The sequence below is a fragment of the Hirundo rustica genome, chromosome 6 (assembly GCF_015227805.2).
Source record: "Hirundo rustica isolate bHirRus1 chromosome 6, bHirRus1.pri.v3, whole genome shotgun sequence".
NCBI lineage: Eukaryota > Metazoa > Chordata > Aves > Passeriformes > Hirundinidae > Hirundo > Hirundo rustica.
The window spans coordinates 60,075,467-60,095,657 of NC_053455.1; the positions used below are offsets into that span (position 1 = coordinate 60,075,467).

Genomic DNA, 20,191 nt, shown 5'->3' on the forward strand with positions numbered 1-20,191 from the left:
TCAGTTGTGCCCCTGAATTGCAGCTATGTCCTCAGGCTGTCCCCTGTGCCTGCCCCTGTCCCGTCTCCAGCCGTGTCCTGAATCCATAGCTGCGTCTCGCCGCCAGCCGCCTCCCCAGATGTGACCCCTATCCTCAGCCTTGTCCCCCCGAATCGTGTCCCCTGAACGCCGCCACGTCCCCAGGTGCGACCCACACCCGTAGCTGCGTCCCCGTCCACACCCCCTGTGTCCCCATCCGCGTCCCTGTCCCCGGCCGAGCTCCCGCTGCGGCCACACGTGGCAGGGGGTGACACGCCCTCACCCCGCGACCCCCGTGCGGGATCAGCTTCCTCACGGCCTCCAAACTCACATCGTTCCCCCAGCCCTGTCACCTCCCGCGGTGCCCGGGGGCCCCCCCCAGCTGCCGCCTTTAGCGGGTCCGCTGTCCCCGGTGTGCCAGGTGCAGGGGCGGCTCCGCCTCGTCCCTCCCCTGGGCGCCTTCCTTGTGCCCGTCACTGGGGATTAGCGCAGGGACAGCCCCGGACTCGGGGACAGGCACGGGGGACAGGGCCACCCGCCAGCCGGCCTGGATGTAGAGGAGGCCTGGCCGAGCGGCGAGGAGCGAGGGTGACATCCCCCATCCCTGCGCTGGGCGAGGACGGGGACCCCCCCGCGGCCCCCCGGCCTTTGGGGGCACCATGAAGGACCGGCTGGAGCAGCTCAAGGCGGTGAGGGACCCCCGGCGAGGGGAGGGCACAGGGGACAGCCCCACTCAGGAAAAGGGTGACAGCGGACGGGGGTCCCCGGGACCCCGCCCCGCGGTGGGCAGGGGGCATCGCGGGGAGAGGGGATCCCCAAAAACCGAGTCTGCGGTGGATGGATGCCGCCGAAATGCCGCCCCACGGCGCGTGTGGGGGTGTCACGGGAAAGGGGGGACCTCAGAGCCCGTCCCGTGGCATCTCGGGGACACCCCGATCCACGGAGGCTGGGGACACCATGGGGTGGATGGCACCGTGCGTGGGGGTGTCACGGGGGTCACCCCGGGGCAGGTGGGGGATGCTGAGCCTCCCTACCACGGGGGTGTCGGGTGGGAGGGACCGGGGGGTCATCCCCGTGTGGTTTGGGGGCACGGTGGGTGTTTTGGGGTGACCCCTCCCCAGTTGAGTCCTGCCCCTCCACGCCGTGGGGTGCCATGGGGGCACACCAGCCCTCACACGGCCTGTGGGGGGTGCCCAGCAGTGGAGTTGGGGTGCCCATTCCGCGCCCCACGCTTCCCCACGTTCCCGCCGCAAGCGCCACTTCCTTCTCCCTTTTCCCACTCTGCCGTGGGGCCCCACTTCCCCCCACTCCTGGGGGGCTCCCCCTGCTCCCCAACCTCGGCTCCCCATGGATCGTGGGGGTCCCAGCAGGCCCCCGACTCGCGGCCGGGCCCCTAGCCGTGGCAGGGAGGCTTGGCAGGGATTTACCGGGATTATGGAGCCATCAGATAAAGCCCTCGGGAGGGAGCGAAGGGATTAATTTTATTTTTACTCCGGCAGCAGCAGGAGGGGGGGTGGGGGGTCCCAGCCTGGGGTCTGCCCCCCTCTCCAGGACACCCCAACAACACCCCCGGGGTGCTGGTGGAGCTCAGGGGGTGAGGGGAGGCGGAAGAGCTGAGACTGAGTTTTGGGAAGGGCTGGATTTGGGAGCACACGGGTGGGGGCCTGGGCACGACACGGGGGTCAGGGGTACCAGCCACCTTCGTGCCCCCCAGGACTGCCCCAGACCTGCTGTGGGGCCATGGTTTGGGATGTAAACCCCATCCCATCCCCATCCCATCGCTGTCCCCATTCCCTCCCTCCGGCCAAGCCCAGCAATCCCTTAATTCCCAGCCACGTGTGGCCAGATGTGAGCTGGGCTCGGCCCCCCCACCAGCTCTCCCCCGCTGCAGATGTCCCCCCCTGTGCCACCACATTCCCGTGGTGTCTCTGTCACCCCCCGGGGGGCTCCGGCAGGGCAGGGGTTCCACCCTGAGTGCTGTGTCCCAACAGAAGCAGGATGCGGATGATGAGGAGGAGCTGGAGATCGCCGTGGACAACACGGCCTTCATGGATGAGTTCTTCTCGGAGGTGAGGGAGGGCTGGGAGCGGGGCCAGGGGGCACAGGGCAGCCTCCTAACCCCCCGTGCTCCCCCAAAATCCTCCCCAGATTGAGGAGACCCGGCAGAACATCGACAAGATCTCAGAGAACGTGGAGGAAGCCAAGAAGCTCTACAGCATCATCCTCTCAGCCCCCATCCCAGAGCAGAGTGAGTGCTGTCACGGCGTCCCCGCAGCCTCCCCTGCCCACGGGGACCCTCCCTGGGGACATTCCCGTGGTGGCTCACACCCCCAATCCCACAGAGACCAAAGACGACCTGGAGCAGCTGACGGCGGAGATCAAGAAAATGGCCAACAGCGTCCGTAACAAGCTGAAGAGTGAGCGGCCCTGTCCCCACCACCGTGTCGTGGGTGTCCCTGTCCCCCTGGGACTCTGGGACCGTGGGGGCTGGCGGTGGGAAGGGTTCCTGATGGGTTGAGGCCTGTCTCTCTCCAGGTATGGAGAGGAACATCGAGCAGGACGAGGCACGATCCTCCGCTGACCTCCGGATACGCAAGTCCCAGGTGAGCCCCGGGCAACGGCCAGCGTCCCCGGGTGCCACCTTGTCCCCCACGGGCTGGGAATGTGGCATGTGCAGGGGTCCCCAAGTCTCCCAGTACTACCCCCGGCAGCACCCTGTGATCCCAGGCTTTGTGTCCCTCTGCCCTGTCTCCAGCACTCTGTCCTGTCGCCCTGAGCTGGGACGTGCTACATCTGGGGTCCCCCGGGTTTCCTGCCACTGTTCCCACTCCCAGAGCGTTGTCCTGTCCATCCTGGGATCGGGAACATGCCGTGCCCAGAGTGTCACCGATCTGACTTCCCCTTGATCTCGTCCCCTGGGCAGCGTCACACCTCTGTCCTCGCTCCTGGCCCATGGGGATATGCCGTGCCTGGGGCGTTCCGTGTTCCCGTCCCCGGGACCAGCTCTGGGTCACACCATGCCCTGGGGTGTCCCCATCCCAAAGTCCCTGTCCTCACGTGCCTGTCGCTGTCCCCAGCACTCGGTGCTGTCCCGCAAGTTTGTGGACGTCATGACCAAGTACAACGAGGCGCAGGTGGATTTCCGGGAGCGGAGCAAGGGCCGGATCCAGCGCCAGCTGGAAATCAGTGCGTGACTGCTCCCCACGGGCGGGGTGGGCAGGGCCTGGGCACTAAACCCTGCCTCTTCCATAAGGTGGGAGGGGCAGCTCAAACAGACCCCTCCCATTTGACCAAGTTTGGTAAAGTGGGTGGAGCCAGACAGTACAGACCACACCCCTTTATCCTGGACTGGGCGGGGCCTGTTCCCACCCTTCCCGCGTGCCGGCAGCCGGCAAGAACACGACGGACGAGGAGCTGGAGGAGATGCTGGAGAGTGGGAACCCCTCCATCTTCACCTCGGGGGTGAGCCCTGACGTGGGGGGGACACCAGAGTGTGTCACAGGGCCAGGCTGACGCCCCCCTGTCCCTCTGCAGATCATGGACTCGCAGATCTCGAAGCAGGCGCTGAGCGAGATCGAGGGGCGGCACAAGGACATCGTGCGCCTGGAGAGCAGCATCAAGGAGCTCCACGACATGTTCGTGGACATCGCCATGCTGGTGGAGAATCAGGTACGGAGACACGCAGGGACCCGGCCACGGGGACGCGGGGACTCGCGGGGACCTGGGTATGGGGTCACGGGGACAAGCGGGGACCTGGGTACGGGGTCACGGGGACGAGCGGGGACCTGGGTATGGGATCACAGGGATGACGTGGGTATGACACGATCAGGGATTTGGGCACAGGGTCACAGGGATGAGCAGGGACCCATGCAGAGGGTGACCAGGGACAAGCAGGGACCCAAGTGTGGGGTCACAGGGACCTGCACAGCGATATGAGCTGGGGTGGTGACCGCTGCACGTGTCCCCACGGAGCCGCCCACCGCCCCGTGGTGGCCTGGAGGGGACGCAGGGATGTCCCCCACGCTGGGGCGGTGCCGTCCCCTCTCTCAGCCCCTCTCTGTCCCCCCATGCCACGCGAGGAGGCGCCGCGCGCCCCGGGGACGGGTGAGTACCTGCGCGTGCCGTGTGCCACGTGCCGCGGGGCCGCGTCACTGTGTCCCCTCCAACCCTGTCCCTTCTCCCCCAGGGTGGGCCGCCGGATAATGCGGAGCCGAGCACGCGGAGCAGAGCGTGGAGACGATCCGGTGCCGGGGCCGGGCGCGCCGGGTGGGTGGGTGCCAGCACCCTGGGGTGCTCTCAGTGTCCCCTCCCCCCGGTTCTGTGTCCCCCGGGCGCTCCGTAGGGAGCCATGATCGACCGCATAGAGAACAACATGGACCAGTCCGTGGGATTCGTGGAACGGGCCGTGGCCGACACCAAAAAGGCCGTGAAGTACCAAAGTGAGGCCAGGAGGGTGAGGCAGACCGACGGCCCCCGTGTCCCCTCCGTATCCCCCGGTGTCCCCTCTGTAGCATCCCAGAGGTACTCCCGGTGTCCCCCTGTGGCCCTCATTGTGCCTTCCCATCTCACAGCGCTCCCTGCACCTCCCCACATCCTCCAGCAGCCCTGAGATCCCTTTTTTCCCCCTCAGCCACCTCCTGTCCCCCTCACATCCCCCAGCTGACCGCAGTAACTCCCACCTCCCCCCAGTGACCCCATGGGAGGTTGGCAGCTCTGTCCCTTTCTGTGCCCCCTGAGCCCCCCCGGGTGTGATCAGCTGGTGAGGACTCAGCCCCTCCTGCCCCATCCCCAGGGCTCGGCAGCACCTCTGGCCCTTCAGGGCCCCTCGGTGTCCCCATGTCCCCCCACACGGGACAGGTGTCACCACCCCCGACTCGCCCCTGTTCCCCCAGAAGCTGCTGATTTGGGTGGCAGTGGCCGTGCTGGTGCTGGGGACAGTTGCCCTCATCATCGGACTCTCGGTGGGGCTGAACACGAAATAGCCCCTGGGGCGGGGGTCTGTAAGTGTTGGGGGGCAGGGGACCCCCACTGCGGGGACATAGCGCCCTGGGGGATCCCAATGTCACATGTCCTGCTTGGGTGGCTCCAGTGCTTTGGGATTTGGGGCTGTTACAGGGCCGGGGGTGTTCTCTGAGGGTCTGCAGTACTTGGGGTTCTGCAGTGTCTGGGGGCTCGCAGTGCTCTGTGTTTTCTGGGGGTCTGTGATGTTCAGAGGGCTCTGGTGCTGCGGGGTCTGTGCTGTTTGGGGTCTGCATTTTACGGGGTCTGCAGTGCTCGAGGGTCTGCGTTCCTCGGGGCCCGTTCCTCCAGGCCCTGGATTTTGTCTCTTCCCCACATCCATCTCTGCCACCCCCGCTCCCTCCTTCCTGCTGCCATCCCCGCGTCCCCTTCCCCGCCGGCGCCTCCAGCTCCCCTCTCCCTCCTGCAGACACTCCCGACCGTCCCGGCGATGTCACCTCCCGGCGGGATCCTCCCCGGCACTGATCCCGGACCCCTTCTCTCCCTGCTCCTCCCGGACCTGCTGCTCCCAGCCCTCCGTGTCCCGCTTCCCTCCGCGGGCTCCAGCACCGCCACCTTTCCCGCCGGTCCCTGGGATCTGCCCCTCACGTCCCCGCGGAAGGGGACAGCATTCCACCCGTGGGGACGCGGCCGCTGGTGCCACAGCCCCAGCCAAGGGTGACAAGGACACAAATCTGAGGGCCGGACGCTCTCCCGCGCGGGCATCGCGGTGGGACGAGGGCGGGAATAGGGACAGGACATGGCGGGGGGGTTGGTGGCACCAGCGTGGTTCGTTGTCACCGTGCTGCGACAGACGGAGCTGTCGGGTCCCCGTCCCCTCTTGGCTTTGCTGTCCGGGCGGGAGGATGCGTGGATGGTGGACATTTAACTCCCGCTGTAATAAAATCCCGCTGAGCCCACCCTGTGCCTCCTTTCCGTGGGGGCACCGGGAACACCCAAAGCCTCGGGGATTTTGGGGGCTGGACCCCCCAAAAAAAGCGTGAGGCTGGGGACACCCCCACATCCTGGGCTCTGTACAGACTGTCCCCCCCCCTCCACGTTTTTGGGTAAGTCACAGCATTTGGTCACCTGTCCCAGGGCACGCTGGCACTGTCACCTCCCTGTGCTACACAGAACCTGCCCTGCCACCTTCCCTGTCCCCTCCCCACCCTGCCCTTGTCCCTTGCCCTGTCTCTGTCCTTACTCCACCTTCCCCAGCCCCATCCTTATCCCCTGTCTTCCTCCCCTGTCCCTGTCCCCAGCCGTGTCCCCACCTCACATTCCCCATCTCCCCGAGCAGAAGAAGATCATGATCATGCTGTGCTGCATCATCCTGGCCATCATCCTGGCGTCCAGCATCGCGAGCATCTTTGCCTGAGCCCCCCACCCGCTGCCCTCCAGGTGACGGGGACAGGGCTGGGGGTGGCACAGGGGCTCCCGGGGAGCGGGAATGTGATCCCAGGGCTGGATTCACTCAGTGTCCGCCACGCCGGGGAGGGATGGGGATGGTGACGGCACCGGCAGCCGTGTCCCCGTCCCCAGTGTCACCTCACCTTCCTCCCTGTCACAGGTGGCCTTTCCCCCTCCTGGCCCCCTGATCCATCGGAGAGACCCCGGCCGAGCCCCGATCCCCGGAGCCCTGAGGACATCCCACGCGTCCCCGAAGGAGTGGAGCCCACCCACCACGTTCCTCGCCCCTGCCCTCCGCACCGAGGTCCCGTCGCTCCTCCTCCTGCACTCGGGTGACAGTTCGGTGGTCGCTGTGACAAGCAGCCCCTCCTCGGTGGCACGGAGCGGCCGGAGGGGCCGTGTCCCTCTCGAGGCGGGGGGACACGGGGCTCTGCCTCGCCGGGAGGCGGCTGGAGGAGCCTCTCCCCGCGCTTGGAGCTCCTTGGATGTGCAGCCACCCACGCTGGAGCCTTCCTCCTCAATAAAGAGCTCACCCACACTCTGCCTCCCTGCTCCAGCCTGACCCACGCATCCCTTGGGATTGCTCCCAGCTCCAAAAACCCGCTCCAGGCTCTCGTGGAGAACTTTAATTGCCAAAGGGATCCGAGCCAGGCGCCCCTCACACCCTGTGCCTCAGGAAGAACTTGCCCCAGTAGCGTCCCTTGAGCCGCAGGTCGTAGGGGCTCAGGTACTTCCTCATCCCCAGCATATTGGAGGCCACCACGCGCTCGAAAGTCCAGGGGTTTTGGTTGTCCAGCCTCCTCTGCTCCTCCTCCCACCGCATCTCCCGGAGGCTCTCCCGGCTCACGGCGACGGCGGGGAAGGGCAGCTTCTGCGCCACGCGGGCCAGGAAGGGCTGCACCTCCCCGAACTCGCAGCGCCCGCCCACTTCCAGCACCAGCCTCCCGCTCCTGACGGCCGTCACGAAGCGCTCCACGGGGCCCTTCCCGCCGCCCATGCGGTGGCCCAGGCTCTTGCGCGTCAGCGGCTTGCGGGGGGCGGGCACTCGCCACACGGCGAACATGGATTTGGGGTCCATGCTGCGCCCGATGCTCAGGCGCATCATCTCGAAGTGGCCCCAGTGCAGGTAGCCCCCGCCCAAAGCCTGTAAGGGTGGGGAACAGGGTGGGGCGGCTCAGGGAGGCAGAGCTCCCCGCGTCCCGCCCGGGGACATCCTAGCCTCTGGGATGCCCCCCCCGCCACCCCGGATCCCATCGGCGCCTGTTCCCGCTCACCAGGATCCCGTACTGCCCCTGGGTGAAGTCGGTGGCCACCTGCGACGGGCCGCGGATGTCACGGAGCCGCCGGGGCTCCCGCTGCACCTTGGGCACCGCCGGCACCTTGTCCATGAACTTCAGCTTCGGCTTCTCCGGGATGGTGATGCCTGCCGGGGAACACCGGGATCGGCATCACCGGGGTCTCCGGGAACGCACCGGGGAGCGCCCCCGCCAGCCCTCGCGGGGCTCTCCCGCCGTCCATGCCCCTCACCGCTGTAATCCGGGGGCAGCGCCAACTTCTTGAGCCCCGCCCGGGGAACCGCGACGCCGCCGGGACCTGCGGGACAGAGCCGGGGGAGGGTCACGGCTGTGGGGGTCTCGGGCAGGGCCGGGAGGGGAGAATAGACCCCGCGGAGCCTCTCCTGCCCGGTCTCAAGATCCCCACCCAAGCCACCGCAGCCCAACCGCGAGTCCCACCCAGACCCCGCTACCTCCGCGGTTTCAGCCGTTCCACCGCCAGCCCGAGCCCCCCCCCACACCACCGCCCCGGGAAGATCACCCCAGCCTTCTGAGCCCCCCACAAGGCACGGGCGGCCCCTCGGAGTGCGGCCGAGCCCCCCTGACCTCCCCCGACCCGGAGCAGCCCCGGGAGCCGCCATCGCCACATCGCGGGGACACGCCGGAAGTGCCGCAAGGGCGCCGCCATTGGTCCGTCCCCAAACGCGCCCCGCGCCCGCGGTCCGGCCGGGAAACGCGGCGACCATAGTAAGTTCCCATTCCCACCCCGGTACCGGGCGTGGGGACAGCCCCGGGGGTCCCGAAGGAGGCGCTGGAAGTGCTGCCACCCTTTCTGCCGGGCTGGGTTTGTGGGGATCGGTTTCATATTCTTCCACGGCGCTGGGTCTGGACGCGGAATGGGCGATCTGGGGCGGTGACGTCACAGAAGGGGCTGTGAGCGCTGCTCCGTGAGGTCACAGAGGCGTCGCTGTGACACCAGCACGGCGTCTCCACGGGACCCGTGCCGCCAGCCCGGCTCCCGGCGCGGCCGCCATGGGACACCACGGATGAAGCCATGAGCTTCCTGCTGCCCGCGCTCGTCCTGCTGGCGGCCGGCACCGCCGTCCTGCTGGCCGTCCGCGTCCTCGGGAGCCGGGCCGGGGGATCCCGGCGGGGCCGAGCCGCCCCGGGGGCTCCCGGATCCCCCCCGGCCGAGGAGGAGGAGGAGAGCCCTTCCCGCGGCCCCGCCGCCCCCGGGAGCGGCCCGTACCTGCCCTGCGGCTGCGGCCCCGGCTGCGGCCCCTGCGCGGCGGCGGCCCGGGAGCTGCGGGACCTGGTGACGCCGCTGTGGCCCGGGCCGTGCTTCCCGCGGGACCCGGAGGTGTGGCAGCAGTGGTGGCGGGACCTGGAGCGGCTGCTGGAGCGAGGCCGCCTGCCCTGCTGCGCCTCCTCCAGCTCCTCCGGGAGCCCCCGGCATTCCCAGAGCCTCAGCGAGAGCCGCCAGGCCCCGAACGCAGAAGACGCCGGGGACAGACCTGGCTGCTCCCTGGGCGTGAGGAGGTATTCCTCGTCCTTGAGGATGCACGTGGCCAAGAAGAACCTGGAGGTCAGGCTGAGAGCCCAGCCCGTTCCAGTGAGGCGCTCCCGGGAGCGACTGGTGCAGCTGGAAGCGTCGCCCCGTTCCTCCGAGAGCCACGCTCCGGACGGAGAGGACGCCGCGGAGAGATCTGCGTGCTGCTCCCCGGCATGCGCGGGTGCCAGCGGGACGCGCTCAGCCCTCAGCATGCACGTGGCCAGGAAGAGCCTGGAAGTCAAGCTGGGAGCCCGGCCTGCCGCGGTGAGGAGCTCCCAGGAAAAAGCGGCAGAGCTGGAAGCGTCCCGGAGCGGCCGGCGCCCGACCCGCGGCTCCCGGAGCGCCACGGACGGGAACGTCCCGTGCTCGGAGTCGGAGATCCTGCAGAAGCAAAGGGAGTTGGAGTTCCCCCATCTCCGGGGAGCCCCTCCGAGCCCGGTGTGGCCCCTGCTGGCGGCTCAGATGCTTCTGAGGATGCTGTGTTTAAAATAATAAATCAGCATTTCCCCAAAGAGCTGAGGTTGGGCTGGGGTAGGGCTCCTTCCTTCCCGAGAGCTGGGTTTGGATTCAGGGTGGGAATTCCGTGGATCGCACACGGGCTGTTTGGCTGGTCCTCCTCAGGGACTTGCCGTGTTTCCTGCTGGGAAAGGTGGGATGAGGGCATGGAAACGAGCCCCACATGGGTGCCAGTGGTGAGCCCGGCCCACCCAGCTTCCCATTGGGAGACCCGCGGGCACCACCCTCCTCCCCGGAGTTAAAGGGAGGTCCTCTCTCATCTCCGCCCATATTCCCGATGGAGGCTGCTGGGGGAAGGAGCTTTGTGCTGCTCCGGCCTCGGAGTGTTTGGAGGCTCTGTCTGCCCTCCTTGGGAACAGGGATGGAGCGGTGACCCCCTGCTCACTCCTCCCAGACAGCACCCAGCACGGGAATATCCTCCACTCGTGGCCGTGGCAGCCCCTTCTCCCTCCCTGTGGAATGCTGCTGCCCCAGGGAAATCGGGAGTCCCTCCCGGAGCCACGGATTCCTCTCATGGTCCGTGCCCTGCCACCCCCACGATGGGATCTCTCCATGAGGGATTCTGAGCGGGGGGGTGTGGTGTTGTCCGGATCGGGATGGGGTACAGGGGCGTCCTCAGTGAATTTGGGGTGCGGGGTGGTCCGCGTGCCCCCCTCATTCCCAGGGTGTTGGTTATTCCCTGGTTTCAGGTTTATTCCTCTGCCTGGAGCCGTCTCCTCGGGGCTGGACGCCCTAAAAATGGGGGATGAAGACAGTTTTGGGGGGAAAGTGTGTGTGGGGGTCGCCTCTACGCCTCCCGTCCGGCGAGTGGGAGCAGATCCCGGGTATTCAGGGCCACCCGATCCTGGGGAAGGAGATCCGGGGGAAATCGTGCCCAGCTCCGGGTGCCGCCGCCGCCCCGCCCGTGCCCCCCGCTCTGCGGGGAGGAGCCGCAGCAGCCTAATGGCCCTTGATGGATTTTTCTTCCAGGAATTCGCTGCGGGTTGGTTTCGGTTTTTATTTTTTTTTTATTATTTTTTAAATTTTTAAATTTTTTTTTTTCTTTCTCTCTCTCTCTCTCTCTTTTTTTTTTTTTTTTTTTTTTTTTTTTTTTTTTTTTTTTTTTTTCCCTTTTCTCTTTCCGCGCTCCTGTAAACGCGGCGCGGAGCTGACTGAAAGGAGTGGGAATGACGGGAGGGACACACACGCAGCTTGGGGGGAAGGTTGGCACCCCGATTTCCTTAACTCCCTCGCCTTGTGCGTTTGGGATGAGCAGCTCTTCCCGGTGGGAACGCGGTGTCCTGGAGCCCTGCCCGGAACGGGGAGGGGGAACACTGGGAGTTTCCCCCCACTGGACCCCATGGAGCATCTTCCCAGCCCTTCTTCCCGGCCCCCCCCGGGTTTTGGGGTGCCGTCCCTCCATCCCCCCGTGTCCCCCCTGGGCTGGGCGGTGCCCGGGGTGGGGGGATGCCGCAGCCGCTGACGTCACGGGGCTCGGCCAATGGGCGCGGGCCGTGGCGGGGTGGGGCGGGGGCGGCCCCGGTGGGGACCGGGGCTGCTCCGGGGGGTCCCGGTGCCCCCCGCTCTCCCTCATGCAGGGCATGGGGAGCCTCCGGCTGGGCAGCCGCGCCGTCATGTACACGGCGGAGACCCTCCCCAAGGGCAAGAACCGCGTCATGGGGGTGAGTTTGGGGGGGTCCGGGGAGGGGGGGGGAGAAACCCTTGGAGAATCCCCCCTCGGCTCGTTCCCGGGGGATTCCTGCTGATCGCTCAGGGGGGGATGCTGGAGAGGCGCTGGGGTTAAGGCATTCCTCCATCCCCAGGGTGGCTCTGAGGGCCGGGGGGGGAGTTGAGTTGACCCCATTCCCGCCCCTCCCGCTCTTCCAGACCATCCAGATCATGACGGGATTCCTGCACATCGGCTTCGGGATCGTCCTGACCACCCTCACCAATGTCTACACCTCCGTCTTTGTCATCGGAGAGATCCCCTTCCTGGGCGGCGTGTCGGTGAGTGCCGGGCTCCGGGAAGGGATTCCCGCCGGGAAAAGAGAACGCTCGGAGGGGGTGGGATGCCCCCCAGGAAGGGAAAATCTCACCGGGGAGCAATGCCCACAGGGAAGGGAGTGCTGCTGGGGGAGATGCCAGCAGGTGGGACAGCCATTGGAAGGGATTCCCGCCGGGAACGGCTCCCAAGGAGCGGGAAAACAAGGGCAGGGGGGTCATCACCGTGTCCCCCGCGCCCCGTTTGGGGTGGGCAGGTTTGGGGTGCCCTCGGTGCCAGCTGAGCCCCGTCTCTCCTGCTGCAGTTCATCATCTCCGGGTGCCTCTCCATCGGCGCCGAGAAGAGCCCCACGGAATGCGCCGTGAGTTCTCCCCGGAGCGGTCCCATGGGGCAGGCGGGGTGTCCCTCTGGGATTTTGGGGGGGCCTGCCACCCCCCCCTTCCTCCCCCAAAGCTCCCTGGGCGCCCACAGGTGAAGGGCAGCCAGACCATGAACGTCATCAGCGCCATCTTCGCGCTCCTGGGAATCGTGGCCTTCATCGTGGACCTCAACCTCAACGGGCTCTACCGCTCCAGCTTCAACTACTACAGCTATCTCGTCCTGGTAAAATCCCACTTGGTGGAATTCCGGCCCGTGGGAACCTCCCCCCTCCCCCTGGGCCTTTTCTCCAGCCCTCGAGGGGTGTCGTGCCCTTTTCCCAAATCCCCGTTGGGGTGGCGGTTTCTCCTCTGCCGCTGCGACCTATTTTAGGCCGGTACCTCGGGAGATGAGTCACAATCCCCTGGAAGCATCCATGAGCCGTAAAAATGGCGGGATGGAGGGCTTGGAGTGAGACCTCAGAATTGGGGATGGAAGGGGGAGCCCACAGAACGCTGCCCTGTGTGGGATTCGCCCTCCTGGGCGGTACTGATGGGGTTTTCCCCCCGTCCTGGAGCTCGCAGGGAACGGCATTTCCATCGTGCTGCTCATCTTCACCATCCTGGAATTCTGCATCGCCGTGGCCACCGCCAATTTCTGGTGCCGGGCCACCCGCCTCAGCTCCAACGAGGTAGGATGGAGGGGGGTGGCAGGGACGGCTCCCAGAAGCTGCCTCCCGTGAGTGATCCCAGCGTCTCCCATAATCCCGGTGTTTCCCAGGCCATGCTGATTGTCCCCAGCGCCACCCGCGTGGATCTGGCCGTGCCACCGGCAGAGCTGCCTCAGCCTCCCAGCTACACCGAGGTGATCCGAGGGAACGGGATGGCTCCTGGCACGGCAGTCCCCATCCTGCTGCCACCATCGTCCCCTCCCCAGGAAAACCTCCCACCCCAATCCCCAGGGAGCATCCCGGAGCATCCACCCCTCTGCCCTGGGAACGGGGAGGGGATCCCAAACTCCCGTGGGTGGTGGGTGCTGGGGAGGAGGGGAGGGGGTCCCCCCAAATCCTTCCCTCTTTCCAAAAACACCTCCCGCTCTCTTTGCAGCTGACTGCTCCCGAAGTCTGATGCCGAGGATGTCGGAATGGGATCCTGCCTCCATCGCTCCTAAATCCCAGGGCTACGGCATCCTCCTCCCACTGTGCTGCTGCCTGGGATGTGCTGGTCCCCCCCCAAAAGCCAGGGACTCCCCCAAATTCCCTGGGCATGGTCTGAGGGGCTCCACTTGCTGGCTGCTGTGGAAAGGGGCTTCTCCAGGTGGGAATCTTGGGCAATTCCTGCCTGTCAATCCCTGCTGGGATGCTGGGGTTCGCTCACGTTGGGGTTCAGGAATTCCTGGCGGTCTGGTGGTTTGGAGTGAGCCCGACGTGTGCCGGGAGTCGGGCGGGTCACTGGAGCATCTACCTCGGCTCGTCCCCCGTCGGCTTCATTTTATCTCGGGAATAAATGCTCTCTCCGGGCTTGTGTCTCCTCAACTTGGGAATTTTCAGCATGGGAGCTACACTTCCCCCTCACAGAGCTGCTGTCCCTCAGGAAAGAGGCTCATCCTGCCTGATTTAGGGATCCCTGCTCTCTCCTGAGGGAATTCTGCCTGCCCTGAACTCCTGCTACCTGCTTGCTTTCCCCGAGGGGAATTTTGCTCCCCTAAAACCCCTGGCACCAGCTCCCAAGGAAAGGTTTTGCTCCTCAAAACTCCCAGTGCCTGCTCTCCTGAGGGAATCCTGCCCCTCAAAACCCTTCTCCTGAGGGAATTCCGTCCTCCTACACCCCCAGTACCTGACCCTGAGGGAAATCTCTCCCCATAAACCCCTCAGCACCTGCTCGCCTGAGGGAGTTCCGCCCCTCTAATCCCCTCTCCTGCTGGAATTCTACCCTCTAAACCAGGGTAGCTGGTCTCCGGAGGGAATTCTGCTCCCCAGCACCCCCTCCCACTCCCCGCATTCCGGCGCAGTCCTGCTATATTTAGCTCGGCCGGAGCAGCCGGACAGCCGGCGGCGATGCCGGTGACGCCAGCGCATCCCGGTTCTTCCGCCACCGGAGAAGCTGGAGCTGCTCTGTGGGGTGACACGGGGACACCGGTGCCACGTGCTCCCTGTTCCCACCATCCCGGGTGGCGGGAGTGGAGCTGAGGGCTGCTCCCAAGCCTCATCCTGTGCAGCAATTCCTAAACAGCCCTTTGTTTTCAGGGAAGGGAAAGGGCTCCGGGGTAATTTTGAGCTGGACTGGGTTTGTCAGCCCTTATGGGGCCGCCCTTAATTAGGCTGTGTCCGTGGGAATGCCGCTGGATTTAACGAGGCGGCGATGAGCATCCAGCGGCATCGAGTTATTTAAGGAGCGTCCCAAGCTCATGGAAATGGAAAGGTGGGATGGAGGTGAGGAAAGAGCCCCCAGTGTGGGTTTTCCACGGGGTGGGAACGTCCTGGTGAGTTCCCAGCACCCTGTGGGAGGATCTTCTTAATTCGGGGGGGTGCGGGGAGCAGAATACATCCCAAATTCCCCCTCCAGCACCAGAGTGGGATCAGTGACCTCCTCCTCGAATATTCCCTTAGGTTTTTTGGGGTGACTTAAGTGTTTTCCTTCTCCTTTCCGTGCTCCCTGACGACGCTCAGGCTGCTCAGCCAAAGCCTCATGGATTATTCACTCCCTGACAGTTATTTCTGTTCCCTGCTCTGAAAAAATAATGAGCCCGATCAGTAGGAAAAGCCCCAGGGATTTTGGGAGCGGGATGAACAGGCTGTCTCTGCTCATCCCGTGGCCACAACCCATTACGGCTCTGGCTCCTCACCTGCTGCTCCGGAGCATCCCGACCTCTCCCGGCTCCCTGGGGACCACCACGAAGCCATCCCGCCTCCCATCCAAGCTCTGTGCTTTCCCAGCGCGGCGGTTTCCTGGGAAGGAGGCTTCCTCCCCTTCCATCGCTATCAGGGGCAGTTTTCCCAGAGTTGTCCCGGCGTTTAGGTGTGGCTTTCCCTGAAAACGCTGGAATGAGTGTTTAGGGCTCTAAGGGAATGTGGGATTTTTAAAAATATTTTTTTATTTTTAGGCGGGAATTTGCAGCCTTGGGTGGGGGAGTGTGGACTTCCAGGAGTTGGGAATAGCAGGCGACGGGGACCACAGAGTTTTGTGTCCCTGCTGGTGATGATCCCTGAGGAAAACAAAAACCCTTGGAGGAGCTGGAAAGGAGAACATGGGAGACTCTTCCAGCACCTAAAGGTGTCCCAAGAGATCTGGAGAGGGAATTTGGAAAAGAGCCTGGAGTGCCAGGAAAAGGGGGAACGGCTTCCTACTGTCAGGGGGTGGGTTTAGATGAGATATTGGGAGGAAATTCTTCCCTGTGAGGGTGTGGAGGTAGCTGGAATAGATTTCCCAGGGAAGCTGTGGCTGCCCCATCCCTGGAAGTGTTTAAGGTCCCCTTCCAGGATTGCCGATGGAAGTCAATGCCGGTGAAGCCCTGGAGAATTACTGGAACTTTTCTGCAGCTTCAGCAGTCCTCCTGGGAACGAGCGGATCAAAGGCTGGAATGTCACGTGCAGGGCTTGACGGACACATCTGGGACATGGTTTGGGAGTGATGTCACCGTGTCCCAAATGCCAGGTATGGATCACCCCAGCAGGCAGCAATGCCCCCTTCCCAACCTCCTGCCCGCTCCTGGCTCTGGATTCTCTAATCCAGGACAGACGCTGGGACGTTTAAAGCCAAAAAACCCGAAACCTCTCCCAGAAAACATGACTTTCCTTCTGGAATCAGCACGGAAAGAGCCCTGTGGGAAGCAGAAACACCTGGAAACAAAGCTAAATGTTGACTTTTGGTATTTTTATGGGGATATAAAGTTTGTCCCAGGAAGCAGCAAGTTTCTACGGAGGGCTTTTCTCCATCGTAATCTATTTTCTTTGGGAAAAAAAAAACCCTCATGAATTTTGGGGCTGGAAAAAGAATTTTGGTTCCACCAGGCTCATAAATTTTGTCCTGTGCCCGTGGGAGGGAATTTGGGAGGGTCTCGCTGATCCCCTCCCGAGCATCCAGCCAGGCTTCCCCTGTCCAAAACTTGTCCTAGAAAATAGGAAAACGAACATTAATATCCAAGGAATGTGTTGTATATATCTACAAAGCCAAAAAAAAAAAATCCTGCGAAGGAAAGGCTGGAAAGCTCCACCGCCCGGCCTTGCTGCTTCCCTGCATCTGCTTCAAAGCTTCACCTCCTCTGGAATCCGCTTCCAAAACAAATCCCGACGTCCTACCTTGGGCTCCTGCCATCCCCAGCTGGACCTGGGTTTATTTCCAAAGGGGGGAAGCGCTGTTTTTCATGGATAACTCGTTCAGAAAGCGGGATTTTGGGGGGATGAGGGCAGTCATGGCTGTTTCTGGCTGCAAGGCTGGAACTTGAGGAATGCTGTAGGAATCTGGAAAGGCGGATTTGGGAGGAAATCCACCGTGTAGGGTGGTTTTGGCTGGGAATGTGAGCCGTGGATAATGGCGGAGGATACCCTGGCTGCCTAAAGGCTAAAGAGGGGATCCCGGAATTTCCACGGGGGCTCAAGTGTTCCTTCCCAGGGCTGGAACGAGATCCCTGGGATTGTTAGGATTGGAGTGTTGAGAAGGGACGAGGCACCAGCAGGAATTAAAGGCTCTGAGGCATCAGGAATGTGATGAAGAGGCTGAATCTCATCCATGTCCGTGTTTTTCCTGGAAAGCCGTGCCGCCAGATGCGGCCCTTTACAAGGCCAAGTGCACGCTTCCATCAGGGATGCGGGATGGAGAAAGGTCACGGGTGGGATGGAGGAATGCCATTGGAGCTGGGATGGAGACGTGAGTCGCTGCTCTTTGCTTTCCAGGTCTGTTCTTCCAGCTCTTTTTTTGGGATACGGTTTAGGCCGGTTTGGAGGGAATGTTCCGTTCCCTGGTGTGTGGGAGCACGGGGAGGGCGCAGAATCCTGGAATGGTTTGGGATGGAAGGAACCTTAAGGATCATCCAGCCATGGGCAGGGACACATCCCACTGGCCCAGGTTGTTTCGAGCCGGCTCCAGGGCTGGAAGCCTCTCCCGAGCTCTGGAAGCGCGGTGCTTCCAAACGCGGCCTCTCAGCTCCCTCTACAGCCAGAGGGAAGGAAAAAAAAAAAAACCTTCCACAAGTTGCTCCACCTGCTCCTGAAATCGTCAGCTGGAGGGTCCTGTCCTTCCCCAGGCAGAGAGAGAGAGGTGATGCCAGAATCCCAGACCTAAAAATTCCCGTTCCACCAGGAAACTCCTATCTTGCACACATCAGACCTCCAGGAAACCTGGCAGAGGGGGGTCTTCCATGTCGACATGGGGTATCCCAATGCTCCTGGAGTAAAGGCCATGGCTGTTTTTCTGGGAGGAGGGAGGGATGGAGGCAGGAAGGGGCCTTTGAATCCCTCGGGATCCCCTTGCCGTGTGTGGTGGCTCCATTCCCAGCCTGAGCTCCCATTTCCCATCATAAATGCCAGCATCTCCTTTCCCGCTGGCTCCCAACAGAGACGGCCGGGGAACCCTGAATGTGTGTCCTTGCTGGGAGTAAATCCCCAGGGATGGAGGAGGGAGAATTCCCAAAAATGGCAAAAAGGGAGCTTCCTTTACACTGGGGTTTATGAAGTTTCCTGTCTCGATCCGGGTTTTTCCTGGGAAGTGGGCAGGGTCAGGTTACGAACACCTCGTCAGGTACCGAGCTAATTGCAGGAGCGATTCCCAAGCAAAGCATCCACAATTTGGGATGGAGAGGACTCGCTGGATGCTGGGAAAGGGGGTCTTGGAGCATTCCAAAGGAAAAGCATCCAACCCTTCCCAAGGCTGTGGAGCCCGGGGAGGGGTTCCCTGCCCCTCCCTCTTCCCCTGCAGGATTTTGGGAGCCTCCATTGGCAAAGCCGCCTCATTGAGCAAGAGGGCCCTGACGAGAATTCCATGAGCGAGCTTCCCGCAGGGAGCAAAGGGCAGCGGGAGCGTGTCCCTGCCTGGCCGGCACCTCCCGGGGATTTTGGACAGCAAAGGGACCGCAGCGAGGAGGAGGAGGAGGAGGAAGGCACCCGGGAATTCCTTCATCTCCCTGGGCTGGTTCCCAGGCCATGGCGACCACCACGGTGACGGATGCCGGCAGCGTGAGGATCATCACGGAGGTGATCCCGGCCACGGATCCGCGGGCGGCCCAGCTGGCCTCAGGCTCCCAGGCACCTGCCAAGACGTCATTCCAAACACAAGGCTTCCGGAGGGCGCATCCCAAGGTGTTGGGGGTGAGACGTGGCCTTCCAGGGTCCCAGCAGGGATTGGGGATCTGCAGGGATTTTCCTGCCGGAGGTTCTCCCTGCCTGGGTGGGACCGGCGCCTCTCCCAGTCCCTTCCTGACGCTGTGACATGGGATTGGGGTGGGATGCGTCTCACAGCAACGGGATCAGGATCTCTGTCCCTCATCCTTCCCCAGACCATCCACATCTTCACCGGAATCGTCCACATCTGCTTTGGGATCATCCTGACATTGTCGGAGCACAGGAACCCTTCCCTCCCCGTGGCCAGCGGGGTCCTCTTCTGGCTGGGGGTCCTGGTAAGTTGGGATGAGGACGTGGGAATCTCAGGGAGTCCTGGTGGGCTGGGGACAGTATCCCGGGGTCACCAGCTCTCCACTGGCTCCCCGCCATTCCGGGGTGTTCAAGCACCCCTGAACCCCAATTCCCAGCTGGAGGGGCAGCAGGAAGGGTGACAGGTAAGGGTGCCTTGCTGCTGACACCTATTCCCGCTGTTTTCCAAGTAGCTCCTGGTCTCGGGCTCGTTGCTGGTGGAAAGTGAAAGAAGAGACAGCCCCGTGCTGGTAAGACCCAGGCTGGGAGGGACAACGTGTCCCCCCATTCCTTATGTCCCTTCCAGCAGCTGCCAGGACCCCTCCACAGCCTGGATTCATCCCACGGGATCCACAGGCCAGTTTCCCTCTTGGGAAATGCCCCACTCTCCCCGATGGAGCACAGGATGGGAGTCAGGGACACTGTAGGATAAGGGAGATAAAAGGTCCAGGAGACCCTTGTGGCTTTGGAATTATTGTAGGATGTCGGGGATGAAAGGTCCAGGAGACCCTTGTGGCTTTGGAATTATTGTGGGATGTTGGGGATGAAAGGTCCAGGAGACCCTTGTGGCTTTGGAATGACTGTGGGACGAGGGAGATAAAAGGTCCAGGAGACCCCCAGGGCTTTTGGAATCACTGTGGGATGAGTGGGACAAAACTGGGCAGCTTCTCCAGGAGATCTTTGATTCCAGTTGCATGATCCATGTGGGAAGCAGCCCTTCCCGGGGTCCGTGTCACCGGGTGCTTCCCGCAGGTCAAGACCTGCTGCGTGGTCAACGTGGGCGTTGTCCTGGGCACACTGGTGGCCACCGGGATCCACGGCACGGCCATCACCCGGAACATCCCCGGCTGCGAGAAACCCAAGCCCTTCCAGGTCCGCCCGGAATGGTGCCTCAACATGCACGGCAAGGTATGGACACCCGGGACTGGGAGGGAGAATCCGAGTTTCTGCGTGGGGTGCTCGGGGATCTTGTCCGGGGCGGTGGATGCCTGGGATATTCCCGTTCTCCTCCTCCTTGCAGATCCTGAGCAACGGGCTGGATTCCATCTCGGTGCTCCTCGGCCTGCTGGAATTCTGCGCGGCCGTGGCGGTTCTGGCGTTCGGATACGACACGGTCCGGCAGCACACATACACCCAGCTGGTGAGGGAGGCGGGGATCCGCGGGGATCCCGGGAACGCTGGCCCACCCCTGCCTTCCTCCGGAGGGCCGCCACAATTCGGGCGTTCCTGAGCGCCTCCCAGAGATTCCCCTGGATTCCCCTGGTTTTGCTTTCCCAGGCGCTGTAGCCACGGCCGAGCCCCGCACGTGCTGCTGCATCCCTGGTACCGGAGCCCCCTGGGATGCACACAGCGTGTTCGGTCCCCAATAAAGGCCTCTCCCCCCGCCCAGCCCGCGCGTGTCTCCGTGGGTTACTCGGGATTCGGGATGTGTCGGGAGGGGGGGGTTGTCCCGGGTGTGTTTG

The 20,191-nt window shown here is 63.6% G+C and overlaps 4 protein-coding genes across 12 annotated transcripts; 3 read left to right on the forward strand and 1 right to left on the reverse strand.

The window, feature by feature from the left end:
* The first annotated feature begins 539 nt into the window (after positions 1-539).
* Positions 540-6,734, forward strand: STX3 (syntaxin 3). Of its 3 annotated transcripts, none has more exons than XM_040066431.2 (11): positions 540-707; positions 2,010-2,087; positions 2,167-2,266; positions 2,361-2,435; positions 2,554-2,621; positions 3,096-3,204; positions 3,407-3,480; positions 3,553-3,687; positions 4,361-4,471; positions 6,317-6,417; positions 6,587-6,734. In XM_040066431.2, exons 1-10 carry the CDS (start codon positions 678-680, stop codon positions 6,392-6,394), a joined length of 858 nt encoding a protein of 285 aa, XP_039922365.1. In that variant the 5' UTR covers positions 540-677; the 3' UTR covers positions 6,395-6,417; positions 6,587-6,734. The 3 variants fall into 3 exon arrangements, with proteins under 3 accessions (XP_039922365.1, XP_058276967.1, XP_058276966.1); XM_058420984.1 differs by lacking the exons at positions 6,317-6,417; positions 6,587-6,734 and adding exons at positions 4,911-5,018; positions 5,447-6,193; XM_058420983.1 differs by lacking the exons at positions 6,317-6,417; positions 6,587-6,734 and having other exon boundaries at positions 4,361-4,840.
* A 303-nt stretch (positions 6,735-7,037) lies between these two features.
* On the reverse strand, positions 7,038-8,403 carry MRPL16 (mitochondrial ribosomal protein L16). The gene is made up of 4 exons (XM_040066463.1): positions 8,307-8,403; positions 7,954-8,019; positions 7,701-7,849; positions 7,038-7,570 (listed from the first exon to the last, which is right to left on the reverse strand). Exons 1-4 carry the CDS (start codon positions 8,386-8,388, stop codon positions 7,085-7,087), a joined length of 783 nt encoding a protein of 260 aa, XP_039922397.1. The 5' UTR covers positions 8,389-8,403; the 3' UTR covers positions 7,038-7,084.
* A 1,652-nt stretch (positions 8,404-10,055) lies between these two features.
* Positions 10,056-13,640, forward strand: LOC120753790 (membrane-spanning 4-domains subfamily A member 12-like). 5 transcript variants are annotated; one of them, XM_058420986.1, is made up of 8 exons: positions 10,056-10,284; positions 10,458-10,750; positions 11,635-11,754; positions 12,054-12,110; positions 12,221-12,352; positions 12,684-12,797; positions 12,887-12,970; positions 13,213-13,640. In XM_058420986.1, the coding sequence occupies exons 2-8, from the start codon at positions 10,721-10,723 to the stop codon at positions 13,231-13,233; spliced, it is 558 nt and encodes a 185-aa protein (XP_058276969.1). In that variant the 5' UTR covers positions 10,056-10,284; positions 10,458-10,720; the 3' UTR covers positions 13,234-13,640. The 5 variants fall into 5 exon arrangements, 4 of the variants coding, with proteins under 4 accessions (XP_058276969.1, XP_039922425.1, XP_058276970.1 ...); XR_009207930.1 differs by lacking the exons at positions 10,056-10,284; positions 10,458-10,750 and adding an exon at positions 11,280-11,429 and having other exon boundaries at positions 12,691-12,797; XM_040066491.2 differs by lacking the exons at positions 10,056-10,284; positions 10,458-10,750 and adding an exon at positions 11,280-11,429.
* Positions 13,641-15,276: 1,636 nt separating this feature from the next.
* Positions 15,277-20,128, forward strand: LOC120753784 (membrane-spanning 4-domains subfamily A member 15-like). Of its 3 annotated transcripts, none has more exons than XM_040066481.2 (7): positions 15,277-15,759; positions 15,838-18,407; positions 18,596-18,715; positions 18,923-18,979; positions 19,482-19,637; positions 19,750-19,869; positions 20,007-20,128. In XM_040066481.2, exons 2-7 carry the CDS (start codon positions 18,243-18,245, stop codon positions 20,013-20,015), a joined length of 627 nt encoding a protein of 208 aa, XP_039922415.1. In that variant the 5' UTR covers positions 15,277-15,759; positions 15,838-18,242; the 3' UTR covers positions 20,016-20,128. The 3 variants fall into 3 exon arrangements, with proteins under 3 accessions (XP_039922415.1, XP_039922413.1, XP_039922414.1); XM_040066479.2 differs by having other exon boundaries at positions 15,838-16,997; positions 17,970-18,407; positions 19,750-20,104; XM_040066480.2 differs by having other exon boundaries at positions 15,838-16,997; positions 18,019-18,407; positions 19,750-20,104.
* The last annotated feature ends 63 nt before the right edge of the window (positions 20,129-20,191 follow it).